The 26,625-nt window shown below is 56.6% G+C and overlaps 1 protein-coding gene across 23 annotated transcripts in view; it reads left to right on the top strand.

Annotated features, from left to right (window-relative positions):
• Positions 1-26,625, top strand: part of DYSF (dysferlin) — a 231,860-nt gene that overhangs the window by 139,242 nt on the left and 65,993 nt on the right. For 15 of the 23 annotated variants that reach the window (XM_082425947.1, XM_082425952.1, XM_082425956.1 and 12 more), the window contains 8 exons: positions 7,010-7,191; positions 9,700-9,840; positions 10,653-10,682; positions 12,135-12,164; positions 20,995-21,096; positions 21,215-21,376; positions 22,429-22,594; positions 23,047-23,123. In XM_082425947.1, coding sequence (XP_082282073.1) covers positions 7,010-7,191; positions 9,700-9,840; positions 10,653-10,682; positions 12,135-12,164; positions 20,995-21,096; positions 21,215-21,376; positions 22,429-22,594; positions 23,047-23,123 — 890 coding nt within the window. Of the gene's footprint in view, positions 1-7,009; positions 7,192-9,699; positions 9,841-10,652; positions 10,683-12,134; positions 12,165-18,164; positions 18,207-20,994; positions 21,097-21,214; positions 21,377-22,428; positions 22,595-23,046; positions 23,124-26,625 lie in introns of all 23 variants that reach the window. The other 8 variants (XM_082425965.1, XM_082425961.1, XM_082425948.1 and 5 more) reach the window with 1 other exon arrangement.

The following is a 26,625-nucleotide window of genomic DNA, read 5'->3' as shown; positions in this document are numbered from 1 at the left end:
CAACTCCTTCATGATCTGACCCCTTTGGACCTCACCAGTTTCATCTTTCCCTAATTCCCCTCTATCCACTAGCTCTGGCTGCACCAACTTTTGTCAGCATTTGTCTAGTTCTTCCACATTTCTGGCCTTTGTGCTCAGTGCCTAGAATGGCTTCCCTCCCTATTTTTAATCCAGTGAACTCCTACTCATCCTTCAAGACCCAGCCCAGATGCCCTCTGACTCTTCCCCAAGCTGAGCTGGTTGTTGCTTCCTCAGCACCTGGCCAGGACCTCACCAGCACCTCTCTCAGAGTCCTTACCCACTGCATAAATCAATTGCCATCTACCTCTGTCATATTCTTCCCACCATGACTCTGAGCTCCTCCAGGAAGGGACCTTGACTTACTCTTGAACCTGCAGCAGGTTCTAAAGAACTAACACTTACTAAGATATCTAAAGAACTATCACTTACTAAGTGCTCACTATGAGCCTAGGCGCTTTGCTGACATTTTTTCATGTACCCCTTACAACTTTCCTATGAAGCAGGCATTTAACATTCCCATTTTACAGATGAAGAAACTAAATTGCTTGAGTTAAAATAGCTGACAAGTGATGTACCCTACTCCAAGTGCTTGCTACTTACTTGAGTAGATCTGAGTTCTCCTATGAGAGTGACCTCCTGTTCACAGAATGGCACTCAGCTCACGGCCAGGCACCCATCCTCCTTTCTGGACCCTGCTCCTCCCCGACCTGGGAACCACTCTGGTTCCTCCCCAGCAGCTGTGCTTCCTCGTGTTCCTCTCCTCTCAGTGACCTTTTCTCTAGCTCCATGCAGCCAGGCTCAGGGTGGATGAAGCAACAAGCACGTGGTGATTGGCAGGTGGCGGGGGTTTGTGGGAGTGCGGGGGAGATCTCTGCAGCTGTGACTTCTTGGGAACCTTGGCCAGGATGCTTTCTGACAATCAGCACCTACCCCCAGGAGAGAGAAGTGACCTAATTCACAGTCTTGCTTCCTCTTCCTTCAGGGGAGGGTGTGAGAGGTCGGGGTGCAGGCGGCAGGTTTGTGTGTGGGGGGTGGGTAAGTGGGGTGCAGGTCGAGGGCCCCTTGTCCTCCACTGGCCGGGCTGGGGGTGGACCCTGCAGGAAGGGAGCTCCTCCTGGGGACCCGCACCTCTGGGGACTGCAGGCAGGGTCAGCCTGGTACGGGGGCCGCAGGAGACGTCACACTTTCCATCCTAGCTCCACCCCCTCCCCCAAATAAACATCCCTTGAGCTTTGAGGGCACTGCCCAGGGCTTCCTCAGAGGCTGCTGGCTTCTGAATGAAAGGCCTGATTGAGCGGCTGCTGGAAAGGAAAACAGCAGCCAACACGGGTGAACCTATAAAACCCAGAGTGTTTATTTTCACTCCCAAACCCTAAACCAAAGCAGTTTCTCCCCTGGAACTGACCCTGGGGTGGCTGGAGGCTGTGCATGGCCACTGGCTGGCATTTCTCAGAGGAAACTCCTGTGTGAATCAGGAATGTCTGGGGTCTGGGGAGGGTCCGGCACAGAGTCTGTCGCTGGTGTCATCTTCCAGCCTGCTTGCTGGCATCTGCAGCGGAGAGGGCTCTCCTCGGGAAGCGCTCTGACCTTGCTGCTCTGGGCTTTTCCCCCAGTGGGGCTCCCATGACCCTGTGCTGTGCCCTTATGTGGTGGGCCTTGGGGCAGCCCCAAGGCCAGTGCTCTGTCTATTTCTTCTCCTTGGCTGAAGGTGTGGGGGACACAGAGGAATTGTCCAGGAAACACTTGTTGAATAACACTGAACTCGGTCGGGGAGGGAGGCTTGTGGAGACACTGCCATCCAGGCTGCCTGAGGATTTTGCCTTGGGTGGGGTTTGAGTGGAGGGCCGGCATCAATTCTCTGGACCACTGGAAGGGCGAGTGTGGCCTGTGCTTGTGTGCTTATGAGTGTGTGTGGCCAGCATAGTGATTAGGTATAAAAAATGTGAAATGATGCTTAATTCAAAGGACTTCTCTTACATTGGGATAGGGTTGCCACTGCTGGGTGAGCATCTGGAGTACAAACTGGATCTACTTTGAACAGAAAAGATAGGGCTCCAGAGGACTTAGAAATCACTTGTCCTCAGTGCCGTACCTACTGGGCAGCATTGTGGCTCTGAACAGCGGTCAGAGCTGAGTTGCTGTTCCCTGTAGACTGATACTTCTCGAAGGGGATTGGGGAGGGCGCTGTCTCCTTTGCCCTGTTATACTCCAGGGAATTCTGCTTTGCCTCGTCCCCAGCCGGCGACCACCGGTGTGGTTTGAGGGAGCCATACGCTCTGCTTACAGAGCTGCCGCCAGGAGGGAGGACCCTTGGGCAGCTCACATTCCAGGGCATGGCCCTTAGCTTGAGGCACCCAGAAACTCCTCCTTGAGAGTCTCACGGGTCAGTGGGCTCAGGGGCCCGACTCGGTTAACGAAGAAGACGAGAGAAGGCTAGTAGATCAGATGCCAAGTTATTCATTTATGGGGGTGGAGCGTCTGCCAAGAAAGCAGAAGGTCCTGTGCCCTCTTTGCCGGCCTCATGGTTCCAGGCAGGTCAAAACTGTGTGCTAGTTGGGTGGTCCTGAGGGGCATTGCTGCCAGGCCAGGCCACAGTGAGGTCTGGTGAACCATGGGTGCCCCACAGCTGAAGTCACCTCTGTGGGGACCAGTGCTTTCGTCTCCCCCAGATCCAGACTCTGGCTTGGGTGGGGCTGGGGAGCCCTTGCTTGTGGGCTTCCTCTGTCTGGACTCCAGTCACAGCCCACCCCCTCTTCTGAAGCACAGCTTTCTGTTAAGTTTGGCTCTGGCTGGGGGAATTCTCCCGATGAGCTTAAGAAGCTGTTTTCCAAGGTGTGCTGGAGGCTTGTGAAATGCTCCACTTAAAAAGGGTTCCTGAGCGAGAGAGACTGGGAAACACTGCACACTTAGCGATTTACAAATCATGGTGGCATCGAAGGCTGGGGCGGCTGCAGGAAAGGAGCCTGTTGAACGTGTTTAAGCGTTCCTTCATTCCCCCGAGAACTCGCCTTGCGAAGAACACATTTTGGGGAACACTGACGGACAGGATTCAGTCCAGCTCACTCAGCACGAATCCAGGGCCGTTTGTGATCTGCCCGCCTGCGTCCTCCTCCCTGGGGCCCGGCGTGCTCCCTTCCCCCCCTCAGACAGACTCGCTGTTCCCTGAGTGCCCTTTGGTGCCTTTGCCAGTGCTGCGCTGGGTGCCTGGCCGCCCCCTTCTCTTTGGTCCACCTTGGTTACCTCCCTATTCTTGAGACTCGGGGTAGGAGACCGCCTTTCGGGGTACTGACTTGACGCCACCAGACTCCAGGGCGTACCCCTACCCCTAGCGCCTTGAACACTCCGCTGTGAAGCTGCACATCGCTTTGTATTGTAACTGATGTTTAGTTACCACTTCCAAGCAGCAGTCATGATCTTAAGAGCCCGGACTGTGTCTCGTACACCTTCATATTCAGAGCACTGTGCTTACCTACCATATGCTGGTCAGTCAGTAACTGCATGTTGGACGAATGACGGATTGCAAATAATGCTGGAGTGAACATCTTTGTTCATATAGCTTTTTGGTTAATTTGGATGATTCCCAGAAATATGGGAAACAGGGTGTAAACAGTTTTATGTTTTTCAGGGCATACTGCCTGATTGCTTTTCCAAAGGGTTGCTGACTTGCTTCCAGCAATAAAGGAGAGTACCTATTTCGTCAAATATTCGCCAACACTGGGTTTTATAAATCTAAACAATTTTTCTTAACTTTATAGGAAACATACTGCTGTATTGCAGTTTTTGTTTGCATTGCCTTGATTACTAGCAGTCTACTCTGCCCTGTCTTAAGGGCTCTTTTCCCGTGTTCGTGGCGGGTAGAAGGAGCACCGACTGGGAGTCAGGGAGTCCGGTCCCAGGCACCTGTGAGCAGGGGTTAGCGACTTCGTCTTTCTGGGTCAACGCTCCCTCTTCTGACAAGGGGTGTGATGACACCTGCCCTGTGGTCTGAGCAGCTGGAGGGAGGGCCCATGAGGGAAGCTGAGTGTCTTGTGACCGCAGAAGGGTCCTCCTTGGAGCTCCGGGAAGGTCTGAACAGCAGAGGTCAGGCACAGGGCTGCAGGTCCAGCAGTCACCTGCCTGGGGCCTCCGGTGGTGATGGAGTCCAGTAGAACCCTTGTGTGTTCTTGGCTGGAGCTCCCAGGGCAGCCTGTGGTCCTCACAGAGCTCCGATCCAGCCTCAGCCCCGGGGCTGCTCCGTGTGGCTTGGCAGGTGGGGCCGGAGGGCTGATGCTGGCCCTCCCCTGCCGGAGTGGCTCTGGGAAGAGCTGGCCTCTCCCCTCCCCTCCACCTCTCCTTGGGATCTGCCTCTCCATCCTCCTGGCTTTCCTGGAAGAGGCTTGTGTCTGTGCGTCCGTCTGGCTTCCCTTCATCTGCCCACCTTGCTTCAGCAGCACCCCACCCCCCCTTGTTTCTCTTTTTTTGAGGGGCTGGGCCTTGTGTGGGGAGAGGCCAGGCCCCAGCACACAGTAGCCCAGTGTCTGAGGCCCCAGGCCTCCAGGCCTGCTCCTTACAATGCCTTTGTTGTGTGTTTTTCCCCCCTGCCCCGGGCGGGCGGGGCGAGCATGTGGGTCTGGGTGATTTTTGTTTGAAAGCCACCCCCTCCCTTCCCCCCAGTGCTGAGCTCATTGCCTGCGCTGATGGGGCTGCTGGAAGGAGTCGCCTGCTCGGGGGCCAGCGTGGGGGGCGCTGCCAACACCAATACAGCGTGCATGGCCGCCACAATGTGCAATTGTGATCTTTGTGTAAACGCGGTCGGTCTGGGGCCCGCGCGCTTATAAAAATAAAGCCTTGGGAAGCACAGGGGGCGGGAACAAAAGGGGCTTTTTCGCTGGCTCTCGAATATGGTTTTATTTATCGGAACGCGCCCTCTTTTTCTTACTGGAACCGGGGAGAGGTTCTCTGCCGAGCTTGGAGCTGATGGTATCACAGCCAGACGGTTTCATTAAATGCACAGACGCCGCTGGGCCCTGCCAGGGCCAGGAAGGGAACGGCTTGGGCCAGCCCTGCCAGGCTGGTGCATGGGAAAGGAGAGCCCCATGCCAGGGAGGCTCCCACCAGGTGGGCGTGGCAAGATGTGGTGGGCATGTCTCCCCTGCCCCTTCTTCTGCCAAGGGCCTCCCATTGCCCTCTTCTACCTCCAGAATCAGGTTCAAAACCTGTTTCCTACAGGAAGCCCTCCCGGATTGACCCCAGTGTGCTTTTGTGCCTGAAGGCTGGCAAGCTGGTCTTAGCCTGGTGGCTGCCTCCTGTTAGGCAAACCCAGCATTGTTCGGCCAGTGAGTGCCCGTAGCTTCTGTTTCCTAACGCGGATTCCCCCACCTCGCCCTTAAAACAAGCGCTTTGAGCAATAGCCAGAATCCTGGACCCTGTCCCCCACCCCATCCCTTGATGGAAGTCCTCCTATTGCCCACTCCAACTTTCCCACCTCTTCGATAGTCACTCTCTGCCACCTCCTGTGCCGTGGCTGTGGCATGCCACTTGGACTCTTGATGGCCAGGGAGAGACTGGCCTGCTCCCCTCCCCTCTGTGGGGAAGAGCTAGCTCCCCATCTCAGCCCCAGGACTGCAGTTGGACACCCCAGCTCTAGATGTCTGGCGCTGAGGCCCTCTTGAGTCACGTGGGGGCTGCCCTGGAGGGGGCAGAGGATGCAAGGTGCTACAGGATGGAGAAGCTGCCAAGGGTATAGGGCATGTGATAGAGCGTTTGGGCTCAGCCCTGCCAGACATCTAGCATCCAGCTGCCAGCCTCCTGCATCCCCAGACTTCCCTGTCCACATGCCCTCAGCATCTGGCACGTCGAGTCTTACAAAATGGCAGCAAACTGGACCCTGCCCCCTAATGAGAGAAGTTGGAGGAGCCCCCTCCTCCAAGCCCTTTGCTCCTGTCCCAAATTACATGCACTCAGTCCCATGGAACCTTCTCTGGCATTGGTTTCCAAGTGTGGTCCTGAAAGGCAGCATCAACAACACCTGGGAACTTGTTAGAAATGTCAATTCTCAGGCCCCACCCCAGACCTGATGAAGGAGTCTCTGAGGGTGGGACCCAGCAGTCTCTGGCCAGCCTTCCAGACGATTCTGCTGCATGCTCACATTTGAGAACCACTGCCCTAGAACCTTCTCTAGTGATGCTTTGGGACCAGGCAGAGGGAATGCCTCCTGGGTGGGTCCCAGGCTAGCATGGCCGGGGCCGATAGGCTGGAAAGTAGTTTGGGGGCGTCAGGGAGCTGCAGGGATCTTAGGGTTCCCCTCACGCCCCCCACCGCTCAATAGCCCTTGAATCCCTTTGTTTCTCTCTAGTGCCCCCACCCATCTAAGCCACCACCCTCCGTGCCTGAACCCTTGCAGTAATTTCATAACTGGTCTCCCTGCACCCACTTCTGCCCCCTCCAGTCTCTTCTCCAGGTGGCAGCCAGAGTGAGCTTGCTGAATTGCAGACTCAGCCATGCCAGATCCCTCTCTCACACGCCACTGCACCTCATATGTGTTCTACAAAGCATGATCAAAATTGTAATTTTATGTTTGTTTGTATAGATTACCGTTTTGCTCCAAATGTATCCTCAGCCCCTAGCACCTAGCCCCCGGCCTGTCATGCAGAAGGCACTCAGTCAGTAAGTGCTTGTTGGACGAATGAATGAATGAATGAATGAATGCACAATCTATTCATTTTGCCTCCAGCAACCAGCCCAGGGAAGAGCCCAGAAGGGAAGCTCTCTGGATCTTTGCGCCCACTCTCCGGGACCTCGGTCCCATCTTCCCATGGTGGCCACCGGCTGGCCTCATGGAGGATGGAGGTGGGGGGTACCCCCAGGATAGGGCTCCAGCCTGGACGTCGGTGCTCCTGAGTGGCAGGCACAGCTCTGCTCCAGCTTTGTGGCTGCATGACTCCTGAGCGGGTGACTCTCACGGTCTCTGTTGTGTCCCGTCTCCCTTCTCTGTGCCCGGCCCACACAGATCCCTACGCAATCGTCTCCTTCCTGCACCAGAGCCAGAAGACGGTGGTGGTGAAGAACACCCTGAACCCCACCTGGGACCAGACACTCATCTTCTACGAGATCGAGATCTTCGGGGAGCTGGCCAGCATCGCCGAGCAGCCGGCCAGCATCGTGGTGGAGCTGTACGACCACGACACCTATGTGAGTCTGCCCACCTTCCTCCCCCGAACCCTCACTGCCCACCCTCTCCAGGGCCCAGGGGAGTGCTGCTGTGAGGGATGGGTCCCCAACGAGATGGGAGTTCCCCAAGGCTGGGGCTGATGGCCTCTCCCCCAACCCCACAGGCAGTGGTGAAAACTGTTTTAGAGTAATTAAAAATGAATTGCCACCATGTGTGCTGTGCCCACGGCAGAGAGAGGAGACAGATCTGGCAAGGGTGCTTGGCTGTGGGTCAGGAGCCTGGGTTTTCTCTGTCTCTAACTTGCTTATAAGATCCCAGGTCGGTCCCTTCTCCCCATCAGAGGGCTGCTTTGACTCCACACACAGTTATCAAGCACTTGTGCTGGGCTGGGTGGCCCCTCACGTGGGGTTCCCCGGCTAGGTGGGAGCCGGGGCTCAGGGACCACCGGGCAGGGTCTCCTCCAGGGACCCAGTGTGAGGCACAGGTGGGGCCCTCTCTGCAGGGCTGTCGCACAGAACCTCTTGTGCTGGCGGGAAGGCTCTGCGGTCGTGCCCCCAAACGAGGGCCACTTGCCGTGTGTGCCGAGAAACCGAATTTTCATTGTGTTTTAGTTTTAATCCATTAAACTTTAAGTAGCCACAGGCGGCTGGTGGCTCCGGTATTGGACAGCGCAGCTCTGAAAGGTTCCCAGGAGGGAGAGGGCTGTGGGCTGGAATGTGAGGGGCTGTGGGAAGACCCAGGCCCTGGTGGAAATGTGAGATTGGGGTGTTGGGATGAGGCAGGGGTGTTAGCACAGCACGGGGGCCAGTGGGAGATGGAAGAGCGGGGAAGGCAGGCAGGGAAGGAGGAGCAAGGAGTACGAGGCCAGGGGAGCGGGGGAGTGGCGGGGTCAGGGCGACATTTTACAAAGGAGGGGTGGGATGCTGTTGGAAGAGAGGGACTGTGTCGGCCGAGGGGTGTGTGGCCAAGAGGCCCTGCCTGGGTCGGGGGTGGCAGTAGATGAAAGGGGAGGGGATAGGGCTTCACAGATGCTTCCAGAAAGAGTTGCCATGACTGGAAGGGAGGGTGTGGTGACCAGGGGTTGGGGGAAGGTGAGGCTGATGAGGGTGCCCCACTGGCTGGCAGTGGGCAATGCGGGCCTGGGCTGGGGAGGCTGACCTGTAAGCTCTGCCCTTAGAAGGAAAAGCTGGCTCCGTGGGGGCCGAGCAGCTGGAGGAGGGGTCTTTTGGGGATTTTGCGGGGAAGATCTCAGGAGCTTTTGGGGCAGGAGGAGGCGGGAGGCGGCAGGACCTGGAGGGTGCCGGGGCCAGGGGACTTTGCAGAAGCAGGCGCGAGTGCTGGTGCAGGGCGGGCGGGAGGCCGGCAGGACACAGCCTCGCTCTCCCAATGGCACCTCACCTCCTCTTTCACAAATGGTACTCTATCCCCTTCGGGCCAGTGCCTGGGAGGGATCCCGGGGGAGAAAGCCATGGCCTCTTCTGGGTGGGTGGGCCCCAGGGTCCTGGGGGAGAGCGGAGCTGTGCTCATTGATAATATAGTCAAACGGGGCTGTACCTGTTGGCAAATACCCGTTGCCCTGAGCTCCTGTTGTCCTGGCTGCCTGGGCTCTGCGAGGAATCCCCTCCCCGCGCCTCTCCATGACCCAGCGACTAGAGGGCAACGCTGGGCCCAGAGGAGCCTCCAGGACCCCTCCCAGTGCTGTGGCTGGTGACCACTCCGAGTGGTCTATGCTGGACTGTCACCCGCTGGTGTGGCCATTTATGCAGAAGCTGGTGGCCACTCCAGAATGGCTCTTGGCAATGTCCCCAGCAGTGATGTGACTGCAGATAGGGGTGCCTCCCAGTCCTGGCCTGGGTTTCTCCCGATGAGTGCCTTGGGCGAGCCACCAAGGCTTGTGACAGCTGTGGCATCATCTGGCTGAGACCCAGGTTCTGTCTGCGGCCCCTGCCCTTGGGGAAGCTAACCACGAGGTCAGAGTTCACCGGTCAGCAAGGTCACTCTATCCTCTAGGCAGTGGGGAGCCATGGAAGGCTCATGAGTAAAGGAATGATAAGATGAAAACATCATTTTAACAAGACTCATTTAATTTGATGAGCATGATCACAGTTTCCCCATGTGGAGACCGGGGGGATTTGAAGGTGAAATGAACAGGAGATACAAATTCCTGGGGAATGTCAAACACCTCTCCTGCTGAGGGCATTAAAGAAATGCTAGGAGGCTGTCACTCTCGTCTCCAGTGGGCTTAGAGCTTGATTAAATTAAAGCAAGGTGAACGCTAGTTGGACATACAAAGGGACTTCTGGACCATGATGGGAATTCAGCATTAGCAACAGTGGCAGGAGGCCACTCTCATGCTGCCCTTGCATCCCCCTAAGGGAAGCAGGGCTCACTGTCTGCACCAGGGACTTCCCTGACTTCTGAGGCCCTTCCGAGTTCGGGAGGCCAGATGTAGGTCTGGTGACTGCTCTGAGGCCGCCAGAACCCTGGGCTGGGGGACGCTGACTTTTCTTTCTCTGTGCTCGGTCTAGGGTGCAGATGAGTTTATGGGACGCTGCATCTGTCAGCCGAGTCTGGAACGGATGCCCCGGCTGGCCTGGTTCCCGCTGACTAGGGGCAACCAGCCGGCGGGTGAGCTGCTGGCCTCTTTTGAGCTCATCCAGAGAGAGAAGGTGAGGCTGGTCCACATCCAGATCCAGGAGGCCCAGCAGGGAGCTCCTGGTGGTGGAGGGTGAGGGCCCAGGCAGGGGATGGTCTGATAGAGGGGAGGGGACTTAGATACATTCTTCTTCCCCCCACCAAGGGCCTGCACTTAGTGGGGAGCACTGAAGGGCCACCTCTGGATGTTAGGCCTCCTGCTGGAACCGGTTTTGCCCATCTTTTCTGAGCCCCAAATCAGGACACAATCTAACACTGGGGCAGAAAGCTGAAATCTGAACTGTGTTACTATGTCTGAGTCCTCTGGCCATTGGATGTATTTTTCTCTGGGTTATATCCTGACGTGGTTTCTAGAAGGGGGGACCTCTGTGATCTGGCTAGGGTGCTTAATTGTCCGGGGCAGGGGACTCCAGGGACAGGTGAGGGCAGGGCCCCTGTTGCAGTGTTGGCTCTGCCATGGCCTCAGCCAGCCAATTCCCTGCTGTTAAATAGGGGATTTGGATTAGAGCCACATCTTCAAACTTGCTCTTAGTGTGATGTGAACCCTAATATGTAAGCCGGCTAGAAGTGAGGCTACTCTGGCTGAAGTGTCTGGACGGGACACGGCATACTGCCAACGTGGCTTCCCCTGCACCCGCTTACCAGGCACCTCCCAGGAGTCCCTAGTCCGCCAAGGAGGAGTCTGCAAAGCCCTGGACTGTCTGATCACAGACATATTCCATGAGTGTCATTTTGTGTTTGGAGATGTGTTTGCCTGGCCAGGGCAGAAAGGTGGTGGGGCCTTGGGTGACAGGCACCTAACCAAAGCTCCTTTTCTTCACCCTAGCCGGCCATCCACCATATTCCTGGTTTTGAGGTAAGTCTTGCTCTTACCTTTGCTTCTTCAAAACTTGCCCCCTCCCGGTGTTTGCAGCCCCCTCCCAGGCTAGGAAGGGGAGCAGGCATACACCACCACCATCCTGTCTTCAAGCCAAGCAAGGCTCAGTTGGGGCAACAGGGGAAGGGTGGGTAGGGGCTGGGGTCCCTGCCCAGCTCTGGCTTTCCTGCCCTTCTCCCCTGAGAAGTCCAAGAATCACAGACTCAGATGGAAGGGACCTCATGGTTATCCAGCCCAGGGGCTCTCAGCTGGGCTGCATGTTGGAATCCCTTGGGCAGCTTTAAAAATCATCAGTGCTCAGGCCTCACCCTAGACCAAATGAAATGCCATCTTTCAGGGTGTGGCTCAGGCCTTGGTATCTTTCAAAGCTGCCCAGGAGATTTGAATGTGCAGCCTGGGCTGAGAACCATCGACTTAGGCCAGTGGTTCTCAGCATGGCATCACCCGAGGTATTGTTAGAAACGCCAAACTTGGGTCCCACTTCAAACCTGTGAAGCCAACTCTGAGGGCAGCACAGCAACCTGGGTATTATCGAGCCCTCCAGGGGATTCGGACACGTGCTCACGTGTCAGGAGCTCTGATTTAGACCGTAGTTCCCAACTCAGTGTTCCCACTGAGACCCGGTTTTATTTCCTCTACTAGTTATGGGGACTTCATTCCCTTTGCCCTGCTCCCCTTCCTTCTCCTGGGGGTCATGAAAAATGTAAACCTTTTACTGGTACCCAGGCTAATTTGATTCAGGAATCCTCTGCCCGGCCAGGCTCAGCTGCAGCTTTGAGAAGTGGTCGTTTGGGCTCTGTTTGGATGCTTCTCCCCTTACGAGGCAGGGAGCCCAGGCAATTTGCACAGTTCTGACAGTACAAGCCCTCCTTGCCCCCTGCCCCCACTCCACCCTCTGCCTCTCCTCCCACCCCCTCTAGTCTCTCTCCCTCTCCCTCTCCTGCTCCCTGTTCAGTCCAAGCTTGTGCTCTCGGCTCTGCCAGCCCTGGGCATGTAGGTTGCTTCTCCTTGCTCCTCCAAGTCCACATCTCCAGCAGCGGCTCCAGGGATTCAGGCCTGACTGCCTCCTGGGGCTGTTACACAGGGTCCGGGACCTTCCCAGCACCTGTCTGTTAGTCAGTCTCCTTTCTCCTGTCACTTCTAGAGATGCCTGGGCTCCAGGTTTATGCTTTGGCCTCTCCCACCAGTCCCTCTGCATCAACGTTTGTTGTACCTTCTTTCTCAGGGACCACGTAGAGGGCGCGTCTGGGAAGCACAGCACCCTCACCCTAGATGGGAAGTGGTTTCTGTTTGCTCCTTGTAGGGAGACATCTGGTGTGTTGATCTCTGCCCCAGCCTAGTGGTCCTTGTCACTAACGGTAAACTTTTACCCTCCTTCCTCTCCTCCCTCCACCGTCTCCTGGATGTGGACTGTCCCATGGTGTGGTCCAGGTGCAGGATACATCAGGGATCCTGGAAGAGGTGAGCTGGCCCCTCACAGCTGTGGCCTGTGGCTGGGGATAGGTGGGCAGAGACAGAGGGAAGGTGAAGGCCATGCCCTGGAGTCTTCCTGGTTCCTAGTACTCCAGTGTGCCTCTGTCACATGGACCCCTGTCTGGATTTAATTTCCCACACTCTGCGTAGATCCAGGGCTGCCTAGGGTGTGTCCTGGTGTGAGTCTGGCTCTTAGGTGGATTGCTGCTATGTTGGAAGCCACATTTGCCCAGACACCCGGGACAGCAGTACAGAGCCTCAACTGGCTGAGTACCAAGTGGCATGTTTTCAAGAATAAAATGTTCGTAAGGGGCCAGAGTAGTCAAGGAAGCCTTACTGGTGGAGGTGGCGTTAGCCAAACATTGTCGTAGCGCTTAGGAAGAAGGTTGGGAACGTGCCTCTGGCCCAAGGGACCAAGCACCAGGTTGGGGCCTGGCTGCTTTAGGGAACGGGACAGGCTGGGGATTCCTAGCTTCTGGGAGAAGTTTGGGGTTTGCATCCAAATGAAGCAAGGCTATGCCCTTTGCTGTGCGGGATGAGGAGCACATTTCCTTATGGCCTCCTGCACATCCGTGAGCAGGTCCTCAAGAGTGAGCTGAGGCAAAGGCCCGGGCAGAGAGACAGGAAGGAGAGCCCTGGTCAGATGGGGGTTGGGAAAAGGGCAGCTACTTCCTGCCGTCAGGGAATCCCCAGGCTGCGAGCGAACACCATTTGACATTTGCAGTGCAATTTGGACTTGAAGTTCAGGGTCAGGATGTGGGATCCGCAGAGGCCCCGCGCCCCTTACCTCACTTCCTTCGGCTCCCAGACCGAGGTGGGGTCCGCCAAGCGAGCTGGCCGCAACTGCGCCTGACAGGCAGCCTCCTGCTTCTGGCTGCAGTTGCGAAAGACTGCCGATTTGGAAAGGGGACCAGAGTCCTGTCCAGGGAAGCAGCACGGAGCCCTCTCTCTTGATTGAGAGCATTCTGTGGCCAAAACCCACAGCCTGCTCTGAAGAAGACCCAGCCCAGGGATGAGTTATTAAAAAAAGTTAAAATCCTTAATAACTGGATTTGTAATATATAACAGTGAAGGCTCAGATTCCAAGAGCAGGGATCTGGCTGTGGTCTTGTTGTCAGGAAGCAAATCAAAATCTGCAGCTTTGGGGCCAGGGCCTGACGAGGGCCAAGTGCCCTGCCGCAGGGCCAGCCGGCCACAGGCTGAGGCGCGGGGGTGGGTCAGCAGGGCCAGAGGAGAGCAAGTCCTGGGGGTCTGCTGGGCACAGGGCTGGGCCAGCACTTTCAAAGGATCCCAGGCCCAGTAGGATGGATGGAGGATCAGCTGGTCCAGGGAACCACCCCAGGAGGTGACCTTGTGACCCCTTCATCCCCAGAGGTCTCCCGCCCTGGCCCTGGGGCCCATAGCTCTGCCTCTTTCTTCCCCTGCACTTGAAGGCTAAGACTCATGCCGAGGTCCTGGGTCCTGTTTGGTTTTAAGAATCCCCAGGGGCGGGGTGGAGGCAGGTTAATCTTGCTGCTCTGTCGCTGGTCCTCCTGGAAGCCTGACGCCTTAGCAAGATTTTTCTGTCTTCTTTGCTGCGGCCGAGCTCCTGCTTGGTATCCCTCTTTCAGCCCCCTCCAGACTCCCGGCCTGATCCCTGTGAAGAGTGCTCCAGCCATCCCGGAGGGCTGTGAAAAGCCATGCCTGGAGCTTAGCTTCTGGGCCACTGGCCACGGGGGCCCTCAAAAGTCTGGGAGCAGAGAGGGCAGATGGGTGTGTTAGGAAGCCGTCTGGCTGCGGAGAGGTTTGGGTTGGGAGCGAGGGGCAGGAGAGATCAGCATAGGAGGCCTTTGAGACAGATGTGGTGATGGGGGCCTAGGCTAGAGAGGGAATGGAGAGGGGCAAGTGACTCTGAAGCATGGTGTAAGGACGGCCTCTCCGTTGGGGACTGCCTTCTGGCCAGCACAGCCCACGCCTGTGTGGGAGACAGTGTCATGAATGAGGTGAAAGGCATCTACCCAGCCTGAGCGCTCCTAGAGCAGATGGAGGACGGTAGGGATGGCTTCCTGGAAGAGGTGACTCTGAGCTCTCTTTGGGGGTCCAGGTGGCAGTGCCTCGGGCTGGGGGTGCGTGTCACCGCGTGGGGCCAGTTTGGTGGGCAACAAGATTTCCCCTCCCCCAGGCTGTTTGCCCACCTGGAGCATCCCTCTCCAGGGGCTCTTGGTCGGGAAGGGGCACTGTTGCATTGTGTCTTTGAGGCTTTGGTGTCTGGGAGACCTGGGTCCTCACGGGTGGAGGGGAGGGTTTCTTTCCAGCTCCCAGCCTGTCTTTCTGTCTGTCGCTTGCTGTTTCCCCTCTTCCTGAGCCTTGCTCTTCCCCTTGTCCTGCTCTCCCTTCGCATTTCCCTTTTCCTCTGTTTGCTCCTTGGCCCAGGCTCCCTCTCTCCCTCCTTCTCCCCGCCTCTTCTGAGCCCTCTGTCTCGTTTCTTTTCCTTTTTGTCTGGAGAACAAAGGCGGTCTTCGCTGCCAAGGGGAATGAGTTCAAAGAAACTGCAATTTTAGATTTCCTGAGAAATGGAGAGTGCACAGGCATGTGTGAGTGTGTGCAAATATGTACACTCACGAGAGCATGCACGCGTGCATGCACGCACACACACACACACACAAACAGCAGAAGAGATGATGGCAGATTCCTTAATAATTGAGGGCTCCTAGGATGTGGAGCCTGTGCGGAGGAAGACCCCATCTGGGAACCCTTGAGGTGGGAGCAGGGGCTTGTGGTCCTGAGCACCTAAGGGGGCGTGGTTCGGAGTATCGCCCTTGGTTCTGATGCTCCTGTCATGCTCCGTGGAGGCATGCCCTGGTAGAAAGGAGAGCGTCCTCCGTGGCTTTTTTGCTGAGAGTTGGGGGCCAACCAGATGTCACTCCATCCCCTTCCTAATCCAGGCAACAGGCTATGGCTTTTAGTCTGAGATGTACATGAGGTACTCTCCTGCACCCCCAAATCCTCCAGAAGGAAAAATTTGGTGTTTTGCAATCAGGAAAATAAGCCCAGTGGTCCCCCATCCCCCTATCCCTCCCCCAAGGCTTTAATTTAAAACACTGTTTTTCCTGGGAAGTGTAATTAGAGCAGCATGTTGTTCCTAACGAGCTGGGTGGGGCAGGCAGACAGTGGAGCCCTCCCAGCCCGCCCGGCTGCGCCCGCATGGAGCTCCCCGAGGAGCCAGGATCTGAGTGTCCAGAGGGTCACCTGACTGTGCCCTGCTGTGTGAGGAGGGGGTCTGTGGGCTACTGGTGGCAACACTGACCTAGGTGGCTGGAGGGGCCTGCCCACACTTGCCCCAGCCCTGGGAATGCACTTCTGTCTAGTGTGGTGGCCCCTGGGACTGGGAGAGGAAGCCCCACTCATGGCTCAGGGCCTCAGTTCCCTGTACTGAACTGGTCAGCAGGACGGATAGATGAAAGGAGGCAGGAGGTGGATTCTGCTTAAAGTGGGGAGAGAGCCTCATTTGTCCTTGTGTCCTTGTCCTCTTGGTCTGAGCTGTCTCGGTAAGCAACCTGCACACCTGTAGAACCCCGTCAGTGTAGCAGCCCCACGTCTGCCCTGCATTCAGGGTGGGTGCGGAGGAGCATGGAAGGGATGGACCCCACCATGGCTGCCTCGGAGCCCCCCGTCACACACAGGACGGTGAATCAGGATGTCCTGGCGGTGCTTTCAGTCTACGCCCACCCCCTCCCTGCCTGGCAGTGCTGATAGGGGTCGCTGCAGCCCACCCCACGGAGAACCACTGTCCTGGAAGGAGATCTCATGCCTCTCAGATGGGCTGGACCAGAAAAAAATTGAGAAACTTGGGCACAGGAGTGGCCATCTGGCTGGTGCCACAGGACTCCCAAGCGTGAGATGTGGGAGACCAGTCAGGACCTTGGGCAACCAGAGCCCAGGGTCACTTAATTAGAGGTAAAAGAAGTCAGAGAGTAGGGTTGTAAGGAGTTTCTGGAGTGGTTGGGGAGATTTTCTGGAGGATGTAGCGTTTGACCTAGGCCCTGAAAGATGGGGTAGATTCTGGAAGATGGCAAAGGAAGCCCATTCAAAGAGGGAGGAATGAGCAGGCATGTGGAAAGGAGGGGTTGGTGAGAATGCAAGACTGACACAGGCAAGAGCGTTGGGAAGGATGGGAGAGTATGTTGGAGTCGGTTCTTTGTCCCCCTATCCCCCCGTCCATTCGCCCTCTGCCATCCCTCCCTCCCTGCCTTCAATTATCTGTTCGTAAGCCTTTATTTATTGGACAGGGGATTTAGCTGTTGTCCCTGTGTGCAGAATTGCTGGTTTAACAAGGGACACAGACAAGTGAACACACAGAAATGACCCAGGGTGATGTGTCTTTCAATGGGACCAGTTGCTCTGGGAACCGTGGGGTGCTTAACTTAAACCTGGGGCTCCAAGGGACACTTAAGTGGACCTGAAGTCCAAGTAGGAGGTAGCCAGATGAAGTGGGCAGAAGAGCCTTCCAGACAGAGGGACCAGTGAGCTCCAACCTCACAGGTAAAGAGAGTGTGAGGCCTCCTGCAGCCTGCTGGCGTTCAGAAGGGGAAGGCGGCTCATCACTGCCTGGGGTCCCGGAGGGGAAAGTTGGTGGTGAGAGGCGAGACCAGAGAGGTCAGCAGGAGCTAGAAGGTGAGGGATCTTGGAGGCTGCGTCAAGAAGTTTGGACTTCATCCTGAGTGGGTGGGTTTTAAAGAGAGTGACATTCTTAGAAAGTCTTCCCTGGCTGCAGAGTACAGCATACATTCATTGGAAGGGGATGTGCAAAACCAGATGCAAGAGATCACTTAGGATGATGCTGGTGAATCCAGGCAAGAGATGGTGGTGACCCAGACCCAAGGAAGAAGATGGGTGGGTGGGCCTGGGAGAGATTTAGGAGACAGAGCCCTAAGGCTTGGGGATCAATCCAGGGGAAGGAGAGCCAAGGGTGGCGTGGCGTTTTTGGCTTGGCTGTCTGGGTGGATGGTGGGGCTGGTTTCTGAGATGACATTTGAAGAGAGCAGGTTTTGGGGCTGGTTTCTGAGATGACATTTGAAGAGAGCAGGGATCTTAGACAATCCAGTTTGGGACAAGCTCAGTGTGAGAGGCCAGGAGGACGCGTGGATGAAGTAGTGGTAAGGTTGGAATGTGAGTGTGGGGCTTAGGAGAGACGTTTGGGAGCAGAAAGCCTAGGGGAGGGCTGGGCAGAGGAGCAGGGGGAGGCTGCCAGGGAGACACAGCCAACGGAGGGTAGAGAGGGCGGAGGGGCCAGCGGCGAGGAGCTAGACAGACGGCTTTAGGAAGGAGGACGAGGTCAGCTGGCCAGATGCTGCTGAGGTAGGGCGAGAGATAGGCGCCTGTGAGTTTCCTCTGGGTTGGGCTACAAGCAGGTTGTTGTTAATTTTGGAGAGAGAAGTTTCCAGGGAGGGGGTGCAAGGGGCGGAGCGAGTGCACTGGGCAGAGGGCGGTGTGGAAGTGAGGGAGAGGCAGGGGATGGAGGCAGCCTTTTTCAGGAAGAGAGAGAGGAGAGGGTGGCAGGCTGCAGGAGAGGACACAGAGAGAAGGTGTGGATGGACCCGAGATACCATCTTGAGACTGTCTTTAAATGCGGAAGGAAAAAATCCAGCAGATGGTGTGGAAAATTGGGGCGCACTGGATGAGACCGGGTTAGGGAGCCAGAGCGCGTGGCGGCGTAGATGTGCAGTGATAATGAGAGGCGGGGCGGTGCGCACAGTGGGGAGGGGACAGAGGACTTGGTGGCAGCTGGCAGGTGGAGGGGAGCCCCCGCAGAGGCAGGGATTCTGGGGAAAGGCAACAAGGTGCAGGGAGCAAGGATGTCCTGGGACCCCTGAGGACGGCATGGTGGATGGAGGTGGCCTTGGGATGAGACTGGGGGCCTTGTGCCTCATAAGCTGCCCTGCGGATGCGCCTCTAACCGCTGTCTCTGCTTGTCTCTCCTTCCTGCTGGCCGGGCCTGGCGCTCCACAGCTGTGTGCACCCGCCGTCTTCCTCCAGGGCCTCCTGCAAACGGTACTGGAGCCCGGTCTTCTCCAGGTTCTTGGTCCCTGTCCTCCTCTGTAAGCAGGTTCCTGCGGTGGGGAGCCTGGGCGTCTGCACAGAGAGAGGAATATCCTCACAGGGGAGCTGGAGGAGCCCAGAGGGAAGGCGGGACGTGGAAGTGAGGGACAAAAAGGAATCCAAGGGACACTGCCCAGAGTCTGGGGACCTGGAGAGGAATGTTCTGGGGGAAGTATATTCATGACTTTTCCTGGGTGATTTCAGGACAACATTGCAGCCATATGAGAAAGGCTTGGTCTTTCTGCCTCCCCACCCAGGAGCCCGGGGCTGTTCCCTCCCTGACCTCTTCTATTTGTCTCTTTCGTCATGGGCTTTTGGCCCTGGGCCCACTGTGGGCTGGGCATCAGCCTTGAGCAGGCCACCAGCAGGCCTTCAGGCATAACCTTTTTTAAAAAGAGGCGACCCCTGCTGCACAGCTGTCGCAGTAGGTGGCCTTGGAGTGCCAAGGGTGGACACCAAGCCAGGCGTCCCCATAGCAGCCAGGCCACCGCGGGCTCTGCCTCCAGCCTCCAGGGGCACCATTCAGGTGAACTGTGACGGGCACAGCACCCCCTGGAGTTGTGCCCGTGGCAGCCCTGCTCATCACTCTTTCTCCTGATGGCGTCCGGTGCTCAGCCAGTCTAAAAATATCATGTCACCTGCTTTGTGGGTCTGGAGGAAAATGATGAATTCCTTCACTCTGTGCTCTGGGGACGTAGGGATAGTTCTGCAGCTGGCGTCGTTTTGAGAGGTGCCTCTGATGGCTCAGCTCCGCTCAAGTCACTGGGGGATCACCAACAACATTAGTGATGAAAACAGTGGCACCACCAACAATACAGTGATCATTTTAGTCACTGCTGTTTATTAAGCACCTCCTGTGTGCCAGAAACTCTTTATATTTGTTCTCTTGTTAAATTCTCAGACCAATTTTGTAAGAGTTTCATTATCCCGGATTTTCATATGAGGTTACTGAGTCACAGAGGTTGAATAATTTGCCCAAGGTCAAATAGCTCAGAAGCTGTAGGTCTTGTCTATTACATATTTGGTTTATGGAACGGTCTCTGTGCTAATTTCAAACTCCTGTTTTATGCATCACCCCACCTCACCTTTCCCCTTAAGCAGCCATAAGTGTGCTTTCTAAATGTGTGACTCTGTTCTGTTTTGTAATTCAGTTCTAGTTAGGACTAGGACCAAGGTCTGGTTTGATTCTAGAAATGAGCTTCTTACCACCCCAGGTCACGAAGCATAGCATCATCAGTGTGTCATTGGCAGGAGTGACAGCTGGGATTGGCTGTGAAGTGATGAGGCGGGAGGAAGCTGTTGTGTTTCAATGCTCCAGCTGCTCCCACCATCTACGTCAGAGCATCTGTAGATGGATGTACCATCCTTTGAGATGGAACCCAGAGCAAGTCACTTGGAGAATGAATCCAATGATTTCATTGTTTATTAATGCAATTACATGAGGCAAGCTCTGTAAAGCACGCAGAACAGCCCTTCTATTTATAGTTAACATTTCCTGAGTGTCAGGGCCTCCATGTATGGATGTGCAGGTTGTGCACTGCAGAAGAGCACTGGGTCTAAGGGGGTGCGATTTCCAGTGCAGACATCATGTATTTTTATTTATTATAACAATTTCCAGTAGGTGGCAGTAAAGTGTCTCGTTCTAATAAACTAGTAAACTATGATGATTTTCTGACGTGGAAGTAAAGAGTTTTAAGAAAGGGTCATCCTTCTCTAGTTGTCACAGAGGTGCCATGTGGGCTCCTATTGAGAGTTTACATGAACCAGGCACTCTTCTAAATGTTGTATTAACTTCTCCAAGCCTCACACTAACCTTTAGAGGTTGATAGTTTTTAATAATCATTTTATAGATGAAAAAAATTGAGCCACAGAGAAGTGAAATAACTTATTTTACTCAGTAAGTAGTGGAGTCAGGATCCATACACAGAGCCCGTGTTCCTAACCACTGTCAGACTTGGTAGTTGTCTAATCCACGGTAATACCTGCCTCCATTGCCCCACCTGCTTCCCTATGTATTTCTACAGGACTCTTGCCCAAGTCTTTTTGGCAAACCCATAGCAGGTAGGGTTGACACGGGCCACACTCATCTCTGGTCTATGGTGGGAAGGAGCCTCCCCAGTAGGCCCTTTGGTGCCCGTGGATGGTGGGCCTTTCTGTCCCCTTCTCCTATTTGTAAATACCCCTTCTGGCCCACGGTGCAAGCGTTCTGTTCAGATGTGTCACACCTCAGGACAGGTGTGAGAGGTGGGAGTTTGGGGCTGGAGACGGAACACCAGGGCGGGTGGTAGGTTGGGAGGGTCTGAGCCAGGAGGCAGGAGAACCAGGCTAGCAGGAGGGCACGTGGTCCTCTCGGGACTGAGAGGGGCTGAAGTGGACGTGTCAGGTTGGACGGGGCAGTGCATGTGTGTGCGCGTGTGTGCACACGTGTATGTGTGACAGGGACGGGGTCACCCTGAGCAGCTCGTTGGTGGGAGGAGGGGTGCCCCGGGGCTCATTTGAAACAGGATCGCCTGAACCCCGGGCCAAGGTGCTAGAATTGTGATCCTGGAGAAGATGGTGCCTGGGAAACTGACTTTGCTCTCTCATTTCTGTCTGCCCGGTTGCCCACTTCTGTGTCCACGCCGCTCTGTTTCTGTGTCTCTCCACACATCCTTCTTTCCATCCCGTCTGTCCTCCTTTCTTGTCTTTCCGCCTTGGTCTTCCTCCTGCCTTTGCCTCCATTCTACCTGCTGCCCTGCAGTCGGAGGACACGGACCTACCCTACCCGCCACCCCAGAGGGAGGCCAACATCTACATGGTCCCCCAGAACATCAAGCCGGTTCTCCAGCGAACCGCCATCGAGGTGAGCCCGCCCCCGTGGCGGGGTGGGGACTGTGGGCAGCCGGGCCCTTCCTCTTCCTGGCCCAGCCTTTCTGGGGCCTGGGGCCTTCCCAGCTGCTGTCCTCACTCCGTGCCCCCAGATCCTGGCGTGGGGCCTTCGGAACATGAAGAGCTACCAGCTGGCCAGCGTGTCCTCCCCCAGCCTGGTGGTGGAGTGCGGGGGCCAGAGCGTGCAGTCCTGTGTCATCAAGAACCTCCGGAAGAACCCCAACTTTGACATCTGCACCCTCTTCATGGAAGTGGTGAGCCCGACCTCCCCGCCGTCCCCTTCCGGAGTCCTGGTGGTTAGAATTTCCTTGCGGCCCCAGGCGGCCTGGGGTCTGGCTCCCTGCGGGGTTCTGAGTGGGTCACGGCATCGCTGCCACCTCACCGGAGAATGGGAGGAAATGCTGTCTCCTCCCTGGAGGAGATGCAGTCTGCGAACAGCGAACAGCGCAGAGGGGCCAGCTCGGCCCCTCCTCCTCAGATCCGGAGTCCGCGGAACTCCCAAGGACCCATCCGTGGCTGTTTCCCCTCTCAGGGCCGGCCTCCGTCCCCCGGTGCTCCCTGCCAGGGCTCTGAGCTTCCAAGATTCCTCCAAACCTTCCAGGACCTGGTCCTCCCCCAGCCTGGGCCCCCGCAGTGGGGCTCACCCCCACGGCCCGCAGGCCTCAGCCCTCTCCAGCAACCTGGGCTGCCTGGGCCTAGTGACCAGAGTAAGGCAAGTCTGAGGAAAGGAAAATGGTTTGCAGGATGAAAGTGCTATAGAAATTCCAGGCCCAGTGGCTGTCAACAGGAGCCGCCTCTTGGCTGAGCCAAAGCCGCCACCGAAGGAGAGCATATAAATTATTTCAAGTTGTGTTCAAAGTGCTTTTAGGGTTGGGGGGAGAAGAATCTGGGGCTGGAAGCCAACTCTTGAGTATCCGCTTGGGGGGGTCTGTCTGCGAGAAATGTTGAGTCCCGGGCCAACTTCTCCCTTCTTTGCTTCCCCGGCCAGTGAGGGTTCAGGGAAAGTAGACTTGTTTTAACTTTAGGTTGAGCTGGATGTGTCTGGAAGGTGAAACTGTGAGGGGAAAGTCGGCCTCTGCGTACAGCATTCAAGAGGCAGACAGAAGGGGCGTGTGGCTTCTCCCCTGGCCAGCTCCTGGGCTCGGCAAACCACCCGTTTGGATTGCTGGCTCTTGGGGGTTCTGTGTGGGTTGAGAGCATTTTCTGCTCCTTGGACTTGCCCTGGGAAGAAGGGCTCGCCTTCCTCTGAGACCTCCCAGAGATGGGGTCAGGCTGCTGCCCAGAGCTTCCCTCCCCCTCCCCCCAGATGCTGCCCAGGGAGGAGCTCTACTGTCCCCCCGTCGTGATCAAGGTAATTGATAATCGCCAGTTTGGCCGCCGGCCTGTGGTGGGCCAGTGTACCATCCGCTCCCTGGAGAGCTTCCTGTGCGACCCTTACTCAGAGGAGAGTCCGTCCCCACAGGGCGGCCCAGGTAGGGGAGGGGCTGTTGACGGGGGGCGGGGAGGCAGAGGGGGCTGGGACAGGTGGACTTCCCAGCTGAGACGCGTCCTGAAGCCCTCCTCTTACCGGGCCCTGAATGAGAGGACCGGAAGGACGGGTGGGGACGGGTCTCCCTCAGGGCATCGTCTGGCCCTGGGCTGGGCCCACCAGGAGAGGTGGGGGGGTCGATACTGAGGTGGGGCGTGGTGCAGAAAAGGCCGAGGGAGAGGGAGATACAGGGGTCAGTGGGATGAGGAGGGAGCCAGAGGGAGAACTGGGGAGACGGGGAGCGCGAAGGGAGACGGGAGAGGGAAGGATGGGTGGGAGGAAGAGGAAGACACGGAGTGAAAAGTGTGGCAAGACCGAGGGCTGAGTCTTGTGGCTCAGGAGGGGAGAGCCCCTGAGGGAGCCCCCTCTCAGGCCTGGACACTGCTCCCCCTACAGATGACCTGAGCTTACTCAGTCCTGGGGAAGATGTGCTGATTGACATCGACGACAAGGAGCCCCTCATCCCCATCCAGGTACGATGGGTCCCCGGGGACAGACACTGGCTCCTTCCAGGAGCTGGCTTGCTTGCCCTCTCCCTGCCCCTTGCCCTCCCTTCCTTATCACGCGACTTCCATAGGACACTCTCTCTGTAGCCTGGTGGCTGGACACCTTACAGATGGATGGCCCCAGTTAGGAGCTTTCAGTCCGGTTGGGAGCAGGTTGGGGGTTGCAGGGGAGGCTGTATGTGGTCTTCTGGTCAAGACCCAATCATTTCCCCCAAAGCATATGAGAAAAATGGCCTCACTACCTTGAGGGCCACATTGAGGGCTCTCTCCTGGAAATCACCCAGGAAATCAGGGTGGAAGGAGCAAACGGGAGAGAAGGAGGACAGGCTGGGGAGTGACCGGTAGCCTCTGGGGTGCCCCAGCCCCATCGCCTTACCCAACTAGGACCCTCCTTGGGGGGGAGATTCATCTATGGGCTTGTGCTCTGTGGCACCTGGCAGGCAGCTTGAAGGAGGGGTCTTTGTCCAAGCCAGTGGTCCCTCTCACCCCATTCCCTCCACCTGAAGGAGAGGAAGGGGGCCAGGAGAGGGGCCTTACTGCAAGGGAGTCCAACCCTGTCGGCAGGTAAGAGGTAGCCCCTGGCTATGTGCTCCACAACAGGGCGAGCTGGTGACCCAGACACCAGTGCCAAACAGCATGGCAAGAGGTCTGTGGCATCTCTTATTGAGGGGGGAGCGCTCTCTTCACCTTGGGCCCTGGGGTGGCTCTGGGTCCTGTACGGCTGAGACCACCCAGTCCTTCCTGCAGTGGAGATGGAAAAAGGCCTCACTGTGGGCACCAGCCTTGAATAGCTCTGTTCCAAGTTGTCACCCTCTGTTCCAGGTTGTCACCCCCCTCTCAGCTTCTCTTGATTCTGGCCGCACCCCTGGCACTTGGGGCTCCCAGAGCTTCTGGGCTGCCCGGAGGCAGAGCCCCCCAGCCTGTGTAGGCAGTACTTTCCCAAATGGAAATTGCAAATACACAGAATTCAGCTACGCTCAAGGCTAGTACCTTCTGGCCTGGGTGGGTGTTCGTAGCTGAATGAGGCAGCTAATTAGCCCCAAGCTCCGGGCGCCCAGTGCTGGCTCCCGCTTCCCCCCACCCCCACCGTCAGCGGGCCATCTGAGTCTGTGCAGGGAAGCGTAGAGCTTGCCCAGCAGGATTTCCGTTCTGTGTGTGCTGCCCTCAAAATGTCTACAGACTCAGATGGGGAGGGACTCTCTTGGGTCCTGCTGGCTACAAGCACAGCCAGAGGCAGACGGTAAGGAGGCCCAGGCTGGATGTCCTTACAGCGTTGACATGAGTGAACCGGGGCCCGGGGTCTGAGCCAGAGCAGGGGCTGCACTCTTGGTGGGAGCACACGGCTAGAGCTGCTGGCCAGGCAGAGGGCGGGGAGCTGGCGTTAGGGCTGGTGGAGGCATGCCCGCGCGGGGAGGGCCTGGGCTCACAGGACCTCAGAGGTCGACAGGGAGAGGAGGAAGTGAGATCCGCCTGCTCTGGTGGAGGAGGTTTGGACCCTGCCCTCATCGAGCTCCCTGTCTGATGGAGGAGACATAACCCTATTCTCAAGGAGCCCCGAGGCCCGCAGGGAGATCAGTCCCAGTCTTCGGGAAGCCCTGTCCTGATGGGGTCTGCTGGGGGCTTGGGGAAAAAGCAATTTTGTATTGTGCTTTTCTCTGAGATCATTGATCCGATTTGGCTGGTCCGGGAAATCCTTCCCACACTCTGTCTTGCACATCTCCTGTGCAGGGCTTGGGAGGACCGGGCATCCTGGGGCTGATCCAGGAGGCTGTGGGTTCCAGATCCAGTGGTTTTCCAGATAGTTCTGGCTGGGCTCTTGTCCCCTCGCCCCTTCCCCAGTGCAGGTAGGATAGAGGGCCCTGGTCTCTGCGGAATGGAGGGATGAGAAGTCTGGCAGAATTTGGACTTCGCTGGCTCCCGTTTGTCCAGCCCGTGTCTCTAGGCCGCCCGTATTGTTCCCCCCGTGACGCGGCCCCCATCGCCGTGCTCACCAGCTCTGGCTGTGGACCCAGCAGAGGGCTCCTCCCCAGCTCCAAATGCTCTCTTGCCACATTCGGCTTCTGTTTTGGTCCCTCCCGTCTCCTTGCTCAGTTGCCTCTTCTCTGCTGAAGAACCTTCTCGCCATCATCCGCCAGTTCCTGGGATGGGCTGCCACACGCTAGAAAAAGATACCCCAGACTTTCCTGATGCTTGTGCCATTGGCTGACAACCACGGCCAAGCATTTCTCAGGTTTTGAGAAATGTTTCGGTGTCCGTCAAGAGCGGCCAGTTCTAGAGATGATCTGAAATGGATGTATGAGGCAGAACCGTCCACTTGACCTTCTAGGACTTGTAGGTGGGCACCTGTCTCTGGGAGTAAGGAGATGCCTGGCCTCTTGGACTCTTCTCTGGGAAGAGAAGGGGGGCTGGGATGAGATCAGCTCTCGCATGGCAACCCCACAGTGTATTCTTGGTCTGTGTGGCTGTCTTCGTGTAGATTTTAGAGCCGTAGTCTGGGGATGGGGGTAGTGTGGGTGTGTGCGGTGTGTGTGCACATGAGTGTGCGTGAGAGGTGGGGTGGGGGGCTGGGAGCAGATGTGTGTGCAAGCGTAGTGGTGCTGCTGCAAGCATCGTGGCCTTGACACCTGACCTGCTGAGGGCAGGCTGGGAGTGTCCTCAGAGAGGGGCGCAGAGGTGTTTCCTCCCGTGTAGTGCTCTGCTTGAGATAAAGGATATATTCATTTTTCTCTGATTATAAATATATGTCCGTTATATAAAGTTTGGAAAATACAGAAAAATAATGAACAGATAGGTGTTGCCTCCAACCAGGAACACGCTGTGAATGAACTGCTCCCAACGTGGCCTCCTCTGTCCTTCCCTTCCCCCCAAGGCTGCTCTCTCTGTCTCTGATTCTGCCTCTGAGTATGAATCAGGCTCTACTTTTACGTTTCAAACAAACTTGGGGTCTTTGTCGACTAGTCTGCTAGTTCTTGGTGTTCTGATGATGAAAATGGGAAGAGAAGCAGTGCAGGAAGACACCCAGAGTGGGCTTCCCACCATTTCCTAGAGGGTCTTGAGGCTCATGTAGAGGTGGCACCCCCTGCCCATCCCACACATCACCTACCTTCAGGCACCCACCCTTCAGGTCAAGGGTGATGCTTGCCTATCATTCTGAGAGATCACCCTGGCTAGGAGTCTCCTCTTGAAGTCTTCAGGCCGTGGGGTGGGGAACATGTGTGTGTTGAGGAGGGATAAAGAGGAAGAGCGCTCTCGGAAGTCTCCCCTCTGGCTGACAGAGAGAGGAGGGCTGTGTGGCAGATCCAGATGAGATGAACAGAGTGATAGCAAAGCGATGAATGCTTGATTAGCAGGGACACCAAGATCTTGGACTCTGGGCCCTACAAGGTCAGCGTGGGCTAAGTCATCAGGAAAGCTTCTCCGAGGGGGCTGGTGAGAGGGGTTAGAACAGCAGAGGGGAGAGGAGGCCTTT

Source organism: Balaenoptera physalus, assembly GCF_965194825.1.
Source record: "Balaenoptera physalus genome assembly, chromosome: 15".
In the NCBI taxonomy this organism is placed as follows: domain Eukaryota; kingdom Metazoa; phylum Chordata; class Mammalia; order Artiodactyla; family Balaenopteridae; genus Balaenoptera; species Balaenoptera physalus.
The sequence above is the reverse complement of the archived record's forward strand: the minus strand, read 5'-3'. Positions and strand labels throughout refer to the sequence as shown.